At 32.9% G+C, this 18532-nt stretch overlaps 1 protein-coding gene, 1 long non-coding RNA gene and 1 pseudogene across 2 annotated transcripts; all 3 read left to right on the plus strand.

Moving 5' to 3' along the window:
* The first annotated feature begins 335 nt into the window (after positions 1-335).
* On the plus strand, positions 336-4727 carry LOC146944843 (putative galacturonosyltransferase 4). Its single transcript, XM_085743190.1, has 9 exons — positions 336-781; positions 880-914; positions 1033-1077; positions 1292-1373; positions 1478-1740; positions 2279-2541; positions 2670-3027; positions 3136-3711; positions 4039-4727. The coding sequence occupies exons 1-9, from the start codon at positions 676-678 to the stop codon at positions 4312-4314; spliced, it is 2004 nt and encodes a 667-aa protein (XP_085599316.1). The 5' UTR covers positions 336-675; the 3' UTR covers positions 4315-4727.
* A 4469-nt stretch (positions 4728-9196) lies between these two features.
* Positions 9197-10286, plus strand: LOC146944844 (uncharacterized). Its single transcript, XR_015026106.1, has 3 exons — positions 9197-9302; positions 9664-9770; positions 9905-10286. It is a non-coding gene; the product is annotated as an uncharacterized LOC146944844 (long non-coding RNA).
* A 184-nt stretch (positions 10287-10470) lies between these two features.
* LOC146944845 (putative pentatricopeptide repeat-containing protein At3g11460, mitochondrial) lies at positions 10471-17443 on the plus strand (annotated as a pseudogene).
* The last annotated feature ends 1089 nt before the right edge of the window (positions 17444-18532 follow it).

An 18532-nucleotide genomic window follows, 5' to 3' on the forward strand; every position in this document is an offset into this window, starting at 1 on the left:
GACCTTATGGATATATATATATTTTTTTTGGTTACAGTATGTTTTTTTTTTGGAGAAAGTAAACTTTTTCAATTTTTCTGGATTTCACACGTGATTTCCTTTATTTCATTGTCTCTTTTTCAATTTTTACAGATATATGTTTCCATTTATTATCACACGTTTTAATTAATTAGTTGTTTTTTCCCTCAAAAAAAAATTAATTAGTTGTTTTTTTTGGAGAAAATTAATTATAATATCAAATACTTATCAATTAAGAATAAAAAAAAAGTTTCCGTTTGCAAATAGTTGCAAAAATAAAAAAACATAATAATCAGAATTTCAATTCTCAAGCTTTTACACACAGATTTGTTCTCTCTCTCTCTCTCTCTCTCTCTCTCTCTCTCAATCTTCGTTTTTCTCTTCTCTTTCTTTCTCAACCCTGCTTCTGCATTTTCAACATCAATTTCACAAACCCATCAACAAAAATCGCATCTTTTTCATAACCCTTCTTTCTCTCTCTAAAACTCAATGTAACTGCTTGAAACTATTCAATCTTCCATAACCCTTTTAACAAAAGCTTCAAACTTTACACTCTCAATTCAATTTCAAACACACCCACAACAATAACTCAAACTGGGTCATCTTTATTTTCCCCAAAGTTTCATTCTTTATATATAACTCAATAGGATCTGAACAATGATGGGGGTTAGAAACATTGTGTTGTTATTGCTTTGTATCACTGTTGTTGCTCCTATTGTTCTTTACACTGATCGTCTTGGTTCCTTTGAATCTTCACCCTCCAGTGAGTTTTTCTTTCTCAATAATTTCTTTAATTTTGGTTATTTATTTCATAATGATGATTTTGGTTAATTTTTGTTTTTTTTTAATGTGTTTTGCCAGCTAAACAAGAGTTTATTGAAGATGTTACTGTTTTGGTAAGTGATTCTTTGGTTCTTTCTTTTGTTTTGTATAATTAGGACTAATTAGTGATTATTAGTGATAGTTAGAGAGATCTTTGAGTTTTGAAATCTTGTTTTTGTGTTTTGTCATCAGCCTTTGAGTACAGCAGACTCTGGTCACTTGAATCTGCTTCCTCAGGTAATGTTCCTTTATTTTTCTATTTAATTTTTTATATTCTATATATTAATATATCTAAATTTGTATGTGTATGTGTGTAATTGTGCATGTTCGTGTGTGTGTGTGTGTGTGTGTGTGTGTGTGTGTGTGTGTATTTGTAGGAAGAAATTTTTATGAATGCTGAATTTGTGATGATTTTTATTTATGGCTGAAATATATGTTGTTTTGTAAATAGGAAACTTCGACAGTTCTTAAGGAACCTATTGGAGTTGTGTATACAAATGAGGATTCAATTAACAGAAGGAATTTGCCTCGAGGTATTTTATTTATGATTTCTTCTGTTGTTTAATTAGATTTGCGGGGTCATGGTTATTGAAGTTTTGTTCATTTGTAACATTATTGTTATGTTATGTTGACCCAGGTTTGGAATTGGCGAAAACAAGGGAGCACGTGTCTGCAAGGGTATTGTCAGCCACAACCAAGGAAGATCAAGCTGAAAAGGATGCCACCATCAAACTTGTGACGGATGAAATTAAGCAAGGAAATCAAGGCGGTGAGGGTACCTTGGAGAAAGCCGATGCAACTGGTGAAAATGTAAACGGGGAAGATGCTATTGATGTTGATGATAATGATGGGAAACTCGCTAAATCGTCTCATGATTCTACTCAAGAGCCTTTAGTCAAGGTAGGTGATATATTTTCCTTTTGGTTTATATGTTGTTTCTCTGTTCAGTTTGTATCATTTGCTGCTGCATTGTCATGGAAGTCTTAAATAGGTGTTAATTTTCGGAATAAAGGTTTTACACGTGTATGTTTAAGGGGTTGACTATGTATGTTTTTTTTAGTTTGATAAATAAATTCTACATTGAGTATAAATAGGCGCATGTTTTCAGAAAGTCTTCACGATAAAGACATCTTTAAAGACTCGACCATGTTTTAATTGTAGAGGATGTCGGGTGCAATCTTGTGCAGATATGACATAGAGAAGTTGATTGGCTGCAATATCTTCTACTTTTCCTTATTTGATTTCTTGAATAATATTTTTGTTGTATTTAAATGTGGGTTTGAGTATGAGAAAGATCGAAACAAATGGCAGTTATTTTAACTACTAATTTCGATCAAGGATAGTGGACAATAAATTTGCTGACGTATTGTTGCCCGTTTCAACATTTATTAGTGCATTTAGGTTTTCTCCGTTTCATAAGTGATTAATCTCTTTTCAGGGTACCATGCTGGAGCAACAACAAACAACAGAAATTTCTAGCGGAATAAACAAGAGAAGACCTGAGACCAATAAGCAAAATGACCAAATGCCATCGGATGCTCGGGTACAGCAACTAAAAGATCAACTCATCCAAGCCAAGGTCTATCTTTCCCTTCCAGTGGTTAAAAGCAACCCTCATCTCACTCGGGAGCTTCGTTTAAGGGTTAAAGAAGTTACACGAACACTCGGAGAAGCAACCAAAGATGCTGATTTACCTAGAAAGTAGGTTATGCTGTTATATTTTTTCAAATTGTCCTGTTATTATGATTCATATAAACGTGTGGAATATCCCAAATTTTTCACTGATTTGCAACTTTTTCAGTCTTAATGTATATTTGTACTAATGGCAGCGCTAAAGAGAGGATGAAGGCAATGGAGCAAACATTGTTGAAAGGAAAGCAAATTCAAGACGATTGTGCTTCTGTTGTGAAGAAGCTCCGAGCTATGATCCATTCAACAGAAGAGCAGCTACATGTGCTCAAGAAGCAGACTCTGTTTTTAACACAATTGACAGCAAAAACACTGCCAAAAGGTCTTCATTGTCTTCCGTTGCGACTTACAACCGAGTATTATAAGTTGAATTCTTCTCAGCAGCAGTTTCCGAATCAAGAGAAGTTAGAAGACCCGCAACTATACCATTATGCAATATTTTCAGACAACATATTGGCAACAGCTGTTGTTGTAAACTCAACTGTTCTCAATGCTAAGGTAAATATTTTCTAGTTTGAGAACTTTCAATAATCAACAAACCAATGGTGCTTTTATTTCTTAATGACACCAGTTGCTCATTGTAATATTGTTCCAATAAAATTTCAGGATGCATCAAAACATGTTTTCCACATAGTTACCGATAGGCTCAACTATGCTGCAATGAGGATGTGGTTTTTAGTTAATTCACCCGGCAAGGCAACTATTCAGGTTCAAAACATTGAGGACTTCACATGGTTGAATGCAAGTTACAGCCCTGTTCTTAAGCAGTTGGCTTCCCCAGCTATGATAGATTATTACTTCAAGGCTCATAAAGCAACTTCTGATTCAAACCTAAAGTTTCGGAATCCGAAGTATTTATCTATCTTGAACCATCTTCGTTTTTACCTGCCGGAGGTGTTTCCAAAGCTCAACAAAGTGCTGTTTTTGGACGATGATATAGTTGTGCAGAAAGATCTCACCGGTCTTTGGTCAATTGACTTGAAAGGCAACGTAAATGGAGCTGTAGAAACTTGTGGAGAAAGTTTCCACCGATTTGATCGTTATCTGAACTTCTCAAATCCTCTTATTGCAAAGAATTTTGATCCACATGCTTGTGGGTGGGCCTACGGAATGAATGTATTTGATTTAGTCCAATGGAAGAGGCAAAAGATCACAGAGGTGTACCACAACTGGCAGAATTTGGTAAGTGATGTACACTGGTTTATTTTTTAGCTAGTATCAGGTATGATTGACATGAAGCTCCGACACAGACACCAAACACAACACTGACATGTCGACACTGACACTAGTGATAGTTTGAGAAAACAGAATAATTGAATGTAATCACTCATGTCAATGTCGTATCAGTGTTGAACACTAGACACACATTCAATATGAAGTGTCAGCGTCAAATAACTTTAACCATATGATTTAGGGGAATTGCTGTTACATTCCTATGTTTTTGGGATGTTTTGTTTCTTTCTTGAATGAATTGTGAAATGATTTTGTTTCTACTTAACTGAAATTCAGAATCATGATAGACAACTGTGGAAGTTAGGAACACTGCCACCAGGTCTCATAACCTTCTGGAAACGCACTTTCCCACTGAACAAAGCGTGGCATGTGTTGGGTCTTGGCTACAATCCCAATGTCAACCAAAAAGATATCGAACGGGCTGCTGTTATGCACTACAATGGGAACATGAAGCCATGGTTGGAGATAAGTATTCCCAAGTTTCGAGGTTATTGGACAAAGTATGTCAACTATAATCACGTCTATTTGCGAGAATGCAACATCAATCCGTAGATAGAGATGGGTCAGTATGACGTCATTCAAGTTTTGTGATGTCAAATCCTAAATGTGTAGGGCTTCTGTTTTTTTAAAGCTTCACAATTCATTTTTTGTATTAAGTTTTTTTTCATGTTTTATATCAGTATTTTTTGAATTGGCGCATAGAAGGTTTAGAGCGTACAAGGTGCAGAGATGCTAACTGTACTTGTAAATGGAACATGAAATGAAGAGGCTATTCTTTAAGTTTTAGAGTGTGTCTTTCTCAGAACATCTCTTATATCTCGTCTCGTTTCTATTAGTTGATATGTACATGTTTCATTTTAAGCTTACACTCTCTTAGTCTCTTCAATAGCGAGTGTTGGCTGCAGTATTCTTTTGCTAATATGTAACAATATTTGGTGCAATAACAATTTTTAACTCATCATAAATCTCTTGTTGAACATGTTTATCTTTTTTGTTTGACATGTTTCAGTCCATCCTTTCATTTGATACTAGTTGATAGAGCCTATGTTCAGCACATGTATATAACAGGAACAAATTTCCTGCAGTAACTGTGGTTAGATTTCGAACATCTGATCTAAATCAATGGTCAAGATCATTTGAAATAGATTTAGTAAATGTGTAATCTGAGCCAACTGATCTCAAATCAAATGACTGAGATTAAGTAATGCATGATATTATTACTGTATGGAATTATGATCCTAACAGGAAAAATTTACCTAGAAATTGATCCATGGTGTACTGGTCTAACTGTGTTTTATTAATAAAATTAGACATGGTGGATTTTACCAATATACAGCTCAAAAGTTGTTGTTGCCTGGTGAGAGAGAAGTGGTGAGAATGAAGGTTTATCATGTAGATGTTACTTTAGCAGCCAAAGTGTTAAGTTGGTTTGTTGTAGTTATTATCAATCAATAATTAGCTACACCGACAGTGCATTTTTAAGTTGTAAACGGAGGAAGGTATGGTAGGAATTACCTTCCTTAGGAAATGGTTAAAAAATGTTGGTACTAGAGAAAAAGTAGAAGTGAGGTAGCTTGTAGTACACGAGGCATCATGTGCATTCCATAATTTGGTAGGGTCCAACTCCCATTCCTGTGTTGCCTAATTGGACAGACAAGCATAGAAACATAAAAGAAATAAATGGTAGGTACAAAGAAACAACACTTTTGTGAATTGTCATGGCATGGTGGTGGGAACCCATTTTCATCATGTGTAAATCTTTCTCTAGAGCTGTCAAGTTGGCTAGATTGTGCCGTTGCAAGTTTAAGACAAATTTGGGTCAATTTGGGAAGATAGTGACGGTGGACTCTAATTCAAGCTAACCAGTTAAAATCTGTCCAATAAATAAAATATTTGAAGATTACTCTTCTCAATTATGAAATTGTTCATTCCCTTATATCAGCAGCAATTAAGTGAGCATTTCACTTTTGGAGAAAAATAAAACTATTTTTTTCTCATTAGAGAAAACTATTAACACACCCTATTTTTGCCATTACACCTAGATATTGATTTCACTTTTGGAGAAAAATAAAACTATTTTTTTCTCATTAGAGAAAACTATTAACACACCCTATTTTTGCCATTACACCTAGATATTGAATGACAAAATGTGTATGCAAAATACAGCTTTGAAAGTAAACTCCCTGTAGTAGCAAAAAGTATAGTACAGTATAAGTAAGCTACTCCAGGTTTTTTCAATGTTGCACCTGAGAAACATCAAATCATGGATGATTGGGAATAACCTCTTATAGGGAGGTTTGCATGCGGGTTGTGGAGGCTTGATTCGAGGAGAGAAGGGTGAAATGGTCATGTGGTTTTTCTAAAATTTTGGACAATTGTAGTGCATATGTCACAAAGTTATGAGGTGTTTTGGAGAGTTTGTGGTTGGCCCCAAAGTTATGGTTTTAACATGGGAGAAATGATATTTGTACAACCATTTTGTGATAACTTTTTGATAACTATCTTATACTTACATGCTCTTATTCTCTCTCTTCCTTTTTCTCTTTCTATTGTTTTTGACAAATATCATGGTGGAGAAAAAAGTTACTCATAACATGGTGGAGTTGCATGTTGATTCTCAAGTGGTTGTGAGTAACTTATAGTGAAGCTAATCCTTTTTTTTTAATGGCACGCGAAGCTAATACCTATGTTGGCGTTAGTAGCATTGAGATGTAGAGTAGTGTTAACAACACTCTTTTAAACACTCTCCGAAACACCCATTTTCTTATTGGTTTTAATCAAGGTGTGTCTCACACTTTGGAAATAGGTTCCACTAAAAATAGTAGGGCATACATTATTTCCTCCAATAAGAGAGTGGCGTTAGAGAGAGTGTTGACAAAAGAGTGTCCCTAACATTCCACTTGGAATGTAATAGTGGTCTCAATTTGATTATTTATGAGCAACTTTATGCAATTTGAGAAGCAAGAAGAGTAACATAGACCAAATACATTACACATTCAATGAATTAAAAAAAAAAAAAAACAGTTATTTGTTTATAAATGTGACAACAAAGCCCAAAGGAAAAATGCTCTTCTCCCATCACGTTTTGCTCGCTCCCAACTGAACTTCCAAAAATGTCCATACGTAACTCAAAGGAAAAATGCTCTTCTCCCATCACGTTTTGCTCGCTCCCAACTGAACTTCCAAAAATGCCCATACGTAACTTAAGTCACGCAGGTGTTAAACGCTGCGTGACTTAACTCACGCTGCATGAGTTAAATCACGCTGAATCACGTTCTGAACACCACCGTGAGTTAACTCACGCTGGTTTTGTTTTTCACATATTCTCATACAACTTTCTCTTGTTAAGGATTCTGGAAGCCACTTGTTGCCATGCATGTTCTTTGTTACTTGTTTCTAGACCTATCAAACAAGCATTGGCCGCAGCTTTTGCTGAATGTGATGGCAACAATCCATCAATATATGAAAGGGAAATGTTGACTTGGAAGATGTGCGTTATATTTAATTTTAACTTTTTAATGATTTGAATGCACGCAATTTCAAAGAATATTTCTTCTTTTGGGTTTCTTAACATGTGCCATAAGGGCACAAGTTAACACTACCCTGTATGAAATTTTATTTTAGCCACAATTTAGTGTACATATTTTTCCTTGCACATCAGTTTAACTGTGTACTGATTTATATAGATACTGTGATTGGACCCTATTGTACATTGTATTTCAATTTTTTTTTTTTTTCGTATACACTATAACAAACTTTCTATGCTTCTATACAGTCATGTTACGAAATGTAGTAATGTATTGGATTTGTTTTGATATAATGTTTGTCTAATATTTAATATAGCCTTAAATATATAATAATAAATCTAGAAAGTGAATATTTTTTTCTTATAATTGGACCAGAGTGATCTTTTAATTTGACCAAGAGCTTTGAAAGGCCACAAAAGGCAAGTGAGTCAGCTATGATGCGTAGAAATGGACAGGAAAAGGCCACAAAAGCTTTTATTACTCGTCATTAATTTGGCACCGTAACAAGTGAAGTTTAATGTAGTATACTACTAGTTTTAATATAAGCGTCAATGTTTAATGACAATTTACTCATTTGCTTACCAGCAAACAGAAACAGTCATTTACACAGTTTATAGACAAATTAACTTGTGTTAAACAAACAACTCATATCCTATCTTTGGTATTTGGTACTGTATCCTTGTAATTAGCCCAAAGCCACAAACAATATCTAAATAAATATTGCAAAATAAATCTGGGGAGAAACTAATGATTAAAATTTTAAGCAATGCATTCCAAATTAGGAACAATTTTCTCAATCAAGCAAGCCCTCACAAGTGAAGGTTCTCTTGATAGTTCTTTGTTAGCATTAAAACAAAAAGATACAAAAAATCCACTTAAAAGCATTAGGCCAACAGTATGTCGTAAAGTTTCAAATTTCAATTATGAATAAAGAGTTGTGGTGCCATTTCATCAAATCAATAAAAGCTAATAGATTCCAACAATAATTTAATGTTCCTAAAATAAAAAAAAATAATGGCCCGTATGTTATGGATTTTAAAAAAATATATTTATTCTTTGTATTTTTAGAAATGATTTTTTATTTTAATTTGGAAATTTACTTCAAAAGTAGTAGTTATTTCAAACTCATTTGATATAAATTAAAAAAGAGATTTTGACATTCATTAATTTAAATATTTATTGTTAGAGATTGTTAGAGATTTTACATAATAAAAATTACATTTTTTTAAAAAAGACATCTTTATAAGAAGCTATTTAGTTAGATATTTTTAAAATCTTATTATCTAAAACAAATTTATAACAAAATAAAAAAAATATTCAAAATAGCATTTTAAGATAAGGTATTCAAACAAATTTTTTGATTTGAAGCTTTCTTAAAATAAAAGTCTGTTAAAAAAATTATAACAAAAATATGTTACAATAAAAATCAATTTAAAAAAAAAAACTATAAGAAAGGGGTCATAAAAAAAACTTTAAAGAATATAAGATTAAACTTCATTAACCTCTAATAGTTTTGAACAAGAAAACCTTCTATCACAATTTTCATATTCAAACCATTAACGAACAATAAAGAAATCTAAAATAAAATAGAAGTCTTTTTTAGAGACTCATTTTAATAAAAAAAAATTGTGAGCAACATTCACTCTCTCATATGAAATCAATGTAACTCCATCGCTTTAATAGAATCCACATTAAAAAATGGATCTCACGTAAAGTAGTAAAGTAACACGGATTGCATCCAATGATAAAGTGAAAACAACGCCTTTATATTTTCCCAATCGTTTAATCAACTATTTCAAGTTAATTTTAATGGCACATGCGCTGCGATTTTATACATGAATCCTTCTCTCTATTATCTTAAAATTCCCGATGTGGGACTATTTAATAGGTCCGTTTGAATGTCTTAACATAAATTAGATAAACTATATTCTCATCCAGTATTTTTTTTCGATGAGCTAGGAACATTCCCGTTTAAAGAATTGAAACGTGTTATGTTATGAATTCTAGTTATAGGTAGAACAAATAGTGGGTTTCTTGCTTCGTGCTATTTCATGTTTAGTGTCTATTTGAGAGAGTTTATGAAACCAAGTTATGACATGTCTATAAGTTGTTTTCATATGCTCTCTATGATGGCTAATGAAAACAACTTATAGCTTATATCAAACCAGTTTGACTTTATTATATCTTTTGTTAAAAGAAAATAGGGTTATGTATAAACACTTATAAGTGTTAATTAAGCTATTTATCCAAACAGGGCCTTATCGTCTCAAGCTTTACATGTTAAAAATGTTTGTGCTTCTATCACAGCATGTTTTGAAATGAAAATGTATTGTTTGTTTGGTGTAAAGGAAGAAATGTATTTTTTTATGTGCAGTTCATGATTCATGACCGGCCATTGAGTAAGTCAGAGAAGAAAGATGCTTTGAAAGTTTACCTAAAGCTCCAATATTTGGATTGGATTCTTGAACTTATACTGTAAAGGTTGGGAATTTTATGCTGTGACATTAATTTTAATTTTTTGAATGGCTTATGGTGTGTGACATTGAATTGGGTTTTCTGTTTTTCAAAAGAGGTTATCTAGGATGAGTTGGTATGTTGATTTCATTTGCTTGCAGCAGCGATGCGGCGCGTATGAAGGAGACAATTAAGATAATGCAGGAGCAAGGTGCAGGAACTACTAGAAGCTGAGGTTCATTTTGAAGTTGAATTTGTATTTATGTTCTTCCTTGTCTAGAACCCAAAAAACTTATGCATACAAAGAAATTTGTCTATATTAGCAGAATAGATTTGAAACAAATGTTCTCTTTCATTGAAGTATAGATTTCTGCTTATTTGATTAAGCATCCTTTGTAGTTCACAAATTCGGAGGTTAGTAACTAGTAGCAAATCCAACAACATATAAGCATGACAATTGACAGGAATTGAAACTGATCATTGAGATCAAATTTTAGATTCCTTTTTCAAAATTGAATCAAACCAAAAGAAATCGGATACATATATTTTAAGTTTGATTGTACTTTTGGTCCCTATATTTTATCACTCTTGCGAAAATGGTCCATTCATTTCAAAATCAAGCATTGTATTTTCTTCAATTATTACATCTATTGCAATTTTTGCCACACTCCACGTTTGGAACCTCAAAACCAATTACTACTATATATAAAGCACTTTTCTTTTAATAATGTGGCCAAATCCAAGTGAATATATGTACTTTTCTTTTAATGAAGCTATACAGTTGTTTGAGTTGATGCCAGAGGCAGAGAAGTATCATGTTTCATGGAATGCATGGTTTCAGGTTTGGCGCAAAACAATATGATTGAGTTAGCAAGGAAGTATTTTCATATCATGCCTTATAAAGACATTGCTGCATAGTCTGCAATGATCAATGCATATGTGGATGAGGGGCAGGTGGGTGAAGTTCGCGACCTTTTTATTAGAGCAAGGCAAAAATGTGAAGAAGGAAGGAGTTTTAGAAGATAAGCCAGAGATGACTTAGGACGCAAGTTACATCTTGTGAATTTGAATTTTATGTAAATTTCAATTTCATTTACATTGCATTAGGTTTGTTACAAGTTAGTTATGCTGAGGTGTCATTTCTAGCTTGTATAAAAGCCATAATGATCTGTAACTGAATTCATTCGTTCAATAATAATCATTAGGCCATCACTTTTGAAGTAAAACATTCTCAAACACACAAGAGACCGCCGTTTGCAAAGAAATAAGCATAAGGAACTAGGTAAATTAATATATGCAGCCACATCTCTAGTTGATGAAGCTTGACAAATTATGGGACAATTAATAAAAATATCAACTTTTTTAGGTGTGCATGCAAAAACATATTTAAATATAGAAGTAATGAATACCTGTTCCAATTTGAAATGAAATCTTTGTTTTTTGGTCACGAAATGGAATCTTTGTTCTATTCTGCTTTTGAAATATTCAAACGGTTAAAAATGTCTCAATATAACTCCATTCTATTATTCTCTAATAGTTTTGAACAAGAAAACCTTCTATCACCATTTTCATGTTCATAACATTAAAGAACGATGAAGAAATCTAAAATATAATAGAAGTTTTTTTTTTTAAAGATTCATCTTAACAAAAGCAATATTGGCAGGTTTTTTCTAGATTACCTTTAAAGAATGGTGGGTAACTTACCCACCAATCAATGAAAATGAGCCCACCAATCAATGAAAATAAGCAATTTAGATTTCATTGAAATGTGCTTATGTGACTAATGTTTATTGGTTGAAATAAATTACCCACCATTCTTCCATGGGCACCCTAGTTGTCACCATGTTAGCAACACTTTCTTTTTAGGACTCTCTCATGAGATGAAATCAACAAAGACCCACACTTTGTAGGAACCTACACTTTGAAAATAGATTCAATGTAAAGTAGTAGAATCTATGTGGATTTTATCAAATGATTGAGTGAAAAACATCAAATGATAGTGTGAAAACAAACGCTTTATATTTTCCCAAGCATTTGAATCCACTTTTCTAAGTTAATTTTGATGAGACATGCGCTGCGATTTTATACACGAATCCTTCTCTCTATTATCTTAAAACTCCCGATGTGGGACTATTTAATATGTCCGTTTGAACTTTGAATGTCTTAACATAAATTAGATAGACTATACTATATAGTAGCAGTATATTTTCTCATCCATTATTTTTTTTCAATGAGCAAGGAACATTCCCGTTTAAAGAATTGAAACGTGTTATGTTATGGTTTCTAGTTATAGGTAGAACAAATAGTGGGTTTCTTGCTTCGTGCTATTTCGTGTTTAGTGTCTATTTGGATTGATTTATTCAAGTTTATCGTCTTACATAAGCATTTGCTTGACTATATGCAAGCGTTTATGAAACCAAGTTATAGTTTATATGAAACCAGTTTGACTTTATTTTATCTTTCGTTATAAGAAAACAAGCTTATGTATAAACACTAATAAGTGTTAATTAAGCTATTTATCCAAACAGGGTCTTATAGTCTCAAGCTTTACATGTTAAAAATGTTTGTATTGTTTGTTTGGTGTAAATATGGAGGAAATGTATCTTTTGTGTGCAGATCATGAATTATGAAGCCTATACTCAATGAAGCAATGTTGAGTTAAGCTCAATTTCAATAATTCTCTAGAAGCCTGTTATAATCTTTTACTAGCATGACCTTGACCTAACTGTTTCAACTTTTAAGAGAGTTAGTCCTTCACGGTTTCTAATAGCTTTTACATGGGATCAAATGTTCACTTTCATTGAAGTATAGATTTCTGCTTATTTGATTAAGCATCCTTTGTAGTTCACAAATTCGGAGGTTAGCAACTAGTAGCAAATCCAACAACATATAAGCATGACAATTGACAGGAATTGAAACTGATCATTGAGATCAAATTTTAGATTCCTTTTTCAAAATTGAATCAAACCAAACGAAATCTGATACATATATTTTAAGTTTGATTGTACTTTTGGTCCCCATATTTTTCCACTCTTCTGAAAATGGTCCATTCATTTCAAAATCAAACATTGTTTTTTCTTCAATTATTACATCTTTTGCAATTTTGCCACACTCCACGTTTGAACCCTCAAAACCAATTACTACTATAAAGCACTTTTCTTTTAATAATGTGGCCAAATCCAAGTGAATATATGTACTTTTCTTTTATGAAGCTATACAGTTGTTTGAGTCGATGCAGGAGACGGAGAAGTATCATGTTTCATGGACGTCCATGGTTTCGGGTTTGGCGCAAAACAAGATGATATATTGAGTTAGCAAGGAAGTATTTTCATATCATGCCTTATAAAGACATTGCTGCATGGTCTGCAATGATCATTGCGTATGTGGATGAGGAGCAGGTGGATGAAGTTCGCGACCTTTTTATTAGAGCAAGGCAAAAATGAGAAGAAGGAAGGAGTTTTAGAAGATAAGCTAGAGATGACTTAGGGCGCAAGTTACATCTTGTGAATTTGAATTTCATGTAAATTTCAGTTTCATTTAGATTGCATTAGGTTTGTTACTAGTTAGTTATGCCGAGGTTTCATTTCTAGCTTGTATATAAGCCATGATCTGTAACTGAATTCATTCATTCAATAATAATCACTTTTCTCAGGTTTAGCTTTTCATGGCTGCGAAGTTCCTAGACTTCTCAACTCAATGCTTGAGAAGAATGCTGTGACTTGGAATGCGATGATCGATTGTTATTCAAGGAATGATGATGGTTATTCAAGGAATGATCACCGCATATGATCGATGGTTACTCAACTCATTGCCCTTCTTTTGATGCTTAGATCTTGTTTTAGACCCAATAAAAGTAAAAACAACTATGACCAGTGTAATCACTCTGTGATGGCATGGTGGAAATCATGCAAGCTCATGACATGCTATATGGCCATATCTCTAGGGTTTGAGCAAGACATTAGGCTTGCAAATTCTCTTATTACTTTGTATTCCAAAAGTGGGGAACTTCCCTCTTCTATTCTTATTTTTGAGCTACTAAAATCAAAAGATGTAGTGTCATGGACTGCAATGATAGTAGCCTATGCAAATCATGGTCATGGTCATCATGCGTTACAGGTATTCGCACACATTCTCATATCAGGAACTAAGCCAGACGAAGTCACCTTTGTGGGACTATTGTCGGCTTGTAGTCATGCTGGTCTTGTCAAGCAAGGTAGAAGCGTGTTTTAATCAATTAATGATACTTATAATTTAAATCCTAAGACCAAATACTTTTCCTTTTAGACATTCTAGGTCGAGCAGCACTTGTCGATGAAGCCATGGATGTAGTATCTTCTATCCCTCCTTCTGAGAGGGATGAAGCTATTCTTGTAGCACTGCTTGGTGCTTGCAAGATTCATGGGGATAGTATAGTAGCCACTAGCCAATTCCATTCTATTAGATTTAGAATCATCTAGTTCTGGAGGATATGTACGCTAATGCATATGTTGCAGAAGGGCAATGGGATGAGTTTGCACAAGTGAGAAATGAGAAAAATCATACATTTTGTGTAGGGGAGAGATCTCATCCCCAGGTTGAGGAAATTTACTGATTGCTGAAACTGAATCTTCAACCTTTGAATGGGTTTTACTACAGCAGAACACTTACTGCCTATAGATTAGTTACCAATAATTTAATACTAACCATAGTTAGATATATATTATCACCCCAAAATAATGTATATTTTATAAGTGGCTTACTATGATTGCCAATAACTATATGAGGGTGTTTTGGGATAGGAGGAAGACTTTTTTATTTTGGAATAGAGAACTGTGAAAAGTAAAAGTGTTATTTACCGTTAAGTTACAAAGTCCAAATAAAATTGAAATAAACAAATGATTTACCATTCCATTCTAATCATGGGATTTCTAAAGTAGCATGTATCACTGTTTCTTTCTTTATCTTTATCACTTTATGTTGTGGTCCAAGTAGGCACAAAAAAATTCAGAAGTGACTATCATATCCGTAAAATCCAACCATGTTATGATTAATAGACTATCAAAAGTGAGGGTGTCAAAACAATTAGAAAATGCCAAAATTATGCCTCTTAATTACAACCACCATGAAATCAGGCGCTTGTATTAAGGAAGGACTATTTATGATTCATGACTAAGAAAAAAGATATGGACAAAGACGGCAACAAAGTATGATATGAAAAAATTTAGGTGAGTTTGGTCCGAAGACTCGTTAGAGTTAGGGCAATGTCTCAAGACTCAGAGCATCGGCAAATATACGTATTTATGCCGATAAATGAAAGTTGAGCTCGGGACCCTACGAGGTATCAACCCCTTACCCTTACCAACTGGACCAACCTGTGTTGGCCTAGAGAAACATGTTCATAATGTTCATAATGCATGCATATAATAATACAAGTTCAAGCCCCTTATAAAATATGGATTTGACCAGGTCAAATTCAACTAATAGAAGCAAACAATAAGACACATTTCTTCTTTGTAAGCTAGCAAGCAACAAGTTTTCGGGGACACAATGAACTTTTACCCTTTACCTTCTTTTGATAAGCAAGAGGATCACCAACTGTTTTCTCATATGTCATTCCCAAAAGGAGAGATTCCCTAAGTTCTCACCAATGTCATTATTTTCCTTTGGTGCATCTATCGTTTTCTAGCTCTACTAGTACAACTTGCTTTCAAGAAAAATATCCACTTTTGATAAGCTAATTGAGTTTGAAAAGTTTCAAAATTTGAATGCTTCATTGATGTTTAAGAAATTATCTAAAACTTTGACTGATAAACAGTTTTTATGACTTTTTAGGTTTTAGCATAAGCTCGTGAAAGATTGGGGTATTCCGGCCAAAAAAATAGAAAATAATTTGTGTTTGTTTACCAAGATGAACATAAAAAAAAAAAACAATTAAGAGATTTTAAAAATCAGTTATAAAGAAGTAATTTTAAGAGAAGTTGTTTACGATAGTTTCTCAACTCAAACATCATTTAGAGATCGCCCAGAATTGTCCAATTCCCGTTTCCTTAGCGCTTTATTTGTTCTTCTTATCTTCTAATTCCTTTGCCTTGTGTCCGGGCACATATATACCCCAACTCTTCTGATTTCTCTCTTTTATTAATAAATTTTTCGTAAGCTTGTAAAGGATTTGTGGTTCTATGAGTGTCAACTTAGTTGAGAAGTCTATTGCCGCTTTGATGCAAGTTCATACTCTTGCTTTATCTAGTAAAAAACTTACATATTCTAATTTTTAAAAAGCCGGTAACAAACATATAAAACTTTTTTTAGGAGAACGAACGATTATAAAAACTTACAAAAATGCTTATTAATTTTTTTTACAAAATAAAACCAGAACAAACCGGCTATGAACGAGCATTTGGAATCATGTAGGTTTCAATCACCCTGAACGAACATGATTGGCTCAAGGTTGGCACCACAAGATCCTATTCTGCCAACTTTGTTGCTACATTTTGGTGGGCTTGGCGCCACCAAAATCTTATGTGTTTGACCAATGGAAATTGGCCTATCAACCGTATCTCCTCTAACATTCACAACATGGCTGAAACATTAACCATTTTCTTTCCTTCGGCTTCGATTGACACTTTAACTTATATATTTACCAAGTGGAACATTAACAATTACTCCACATCATTCTTAATGTTGATGGTAGTTGTCTTGACGCTCCTATTAGAGCTGGTTATGGTGGTGTCTTAAGAAATAATGCATGGTTTTATTTATTAGGTTTCTCTGTCTACATCCAACATTCCTCTGATATTCTTCATGTTGAGTTATTTGTTGTCAAGGGCTTGATGTTGGCCAAAGAGATGGACATCTCGAAGTTAGTTTGCTACTCGGATTCTTTAAATTGCATCAATCTTATTAAAGTTCCCAACACGATGTTCCATGTTTATGCCGTTTTAATTCAAAACATCAAGGATTTTATTGAGCAAAGTAATGTCAAAATTTGCCACACTCTTCACGAGGGAAAACCAATGTGCAAATTTTATGGTTAAACTTGAAGCTTCTAAGACATAGAACCTCCTCCTCCATGACTCTCTACCAGATTTTTTGAGTCTCTTTAAGATTGACGCGGCCGAAACTTTCTTTTTTACAGAGTAGTTTTTGTGCTTTTTATTTTTCTTTTTTCGTTTTGTTTGTTTGTTTTGATTAGCCATGCAAAAAAAAAAACGGCTATGAACAAATTTTTTTTAAACACTGGTATTTCTTTAACAAAAGAGGAAATGGAGTTAAAATATCTTCCATGAAAGGTATAAGATATTTTTATAAGTTACCTGGAGAGTTTATATTTAAATAAGTTTTACAAAAAAGGGATAAACTGTCCATTAAAAAGAAATCATTTTGTGAGAGAAAAATATAAGAACGGTATTATAACTTATAAGTACTTCATGTAAGTCTTGTCCATATCATGATTAAAATATCTTTTTAAATAGAATTTTAATTGATTTAAATTAGTCAGATTGTGCATGTCTATATCCAGTTTAATCATTGACACTGAATCTGCATTAAAAATAGCATATTCAAGTTTGGTGATTGAGAACCTTGAACAACTCATGTAGACATCAAATTGGATATTATTTGCTTTTTATCATTTGTCTGGTTGTTATATGTCTAGGTTGAAACATGTGAACAAAAGCATTGTCTACCTAAATATTCCAAATAACTCATGGACAGAAATTTGAATTTGATTATGTTTCGTGGACAAAAACTTGCTATATTCATGGAATATGTTCATGCTAATCACAATTATTTCTCCTAGCTAGTGTGTTTCTTAATTACTTGCTCAAATTGTGCATTTGTTAACTCGAATAATCCAACAATTAGGTGCAGATTGTGATTTCAGACCCTTCTAAATCATTCCATCTGGATAGATTTTGTCTTCAGGTGCTGTCATGCAGGAATCTATTTCTTAAACTTATTGTAATTGAATTTAGACAATGTTACATTATTTATTTTGCTTTGAGTTTGGATGCTTATGTTTTCTAATGAATCTATAATTTTTGATGCATTTGTCGATGTAATTCTTTTTTTGTGCCGACAGCTAGTCTTACATCATTTTTATATGAAACTTTCAAGTAATTATGTATGAATAAAGTAAAATATTATGAATGATGTTGCAATTATCATATTGGTTGACACACTAACAATTAGGGTGAAAATAGGTTAAAGTGTTTTTTCTTTTTTTTTGAAAGAAGGTTAAAGTGTTTTATATGGCTCTAGGATCTAACCTATGTCAGGTTGAAGCTATACCAGTTTTTATTAATAGAGAATGTTATAGTTCTTAGAAGCCTATTTAGTAAGGAAAAATAAAATTACAAGCCACAAAAAAAAGTCTTTTAAGCCTACTAATCCGACTTATTTAAATAAATATGTATAATATTTTTTAGGCTAAATTGCATTTTTGGTCCCTTAATTATTTAGGTAGTATCGCTTTGGTCCCTTAATTAAAATTTAATTTATTTTGGTCCCTTAACTTCTCTTTGTTACACATTTTGGTCCTTTCCGTTAGTTTTAATTCAAAAACGTTAGGTTTTCTTCTGAAATTTTTCTGGGATTCTTGTTGTTGAAGGTTGATGGAGATGATATGAAAATGAAAAAGAGGAGAAGAAAATGAAGAAAACCTAACATTTTTGAATTAAAACTAACGGAAAAGACCAAAATGTGTAACAGAGGGAAGTTAAGGGGCAAAAATAAATCGAATTTTAATTAAAAGACCAAAGGAATAGTATCTAAATAGTTAAGGGACCAAAAATGCAATTTAGCCTATTTTT

The sequence above is a fragment of the Medicago sativa genome, chromosome 2, assembly GCF_051527215.1.
Source record: "Medicago sativa cultivar Bolivia chromosome 2, Bolivia_mono, whole genome shotgun sequence".
NCBI lineage: Eukaryota > Viridiplantae > Streptophyta > Magnoliopsida > Fabales > Fabaceae > Medicago > Medicago sativa.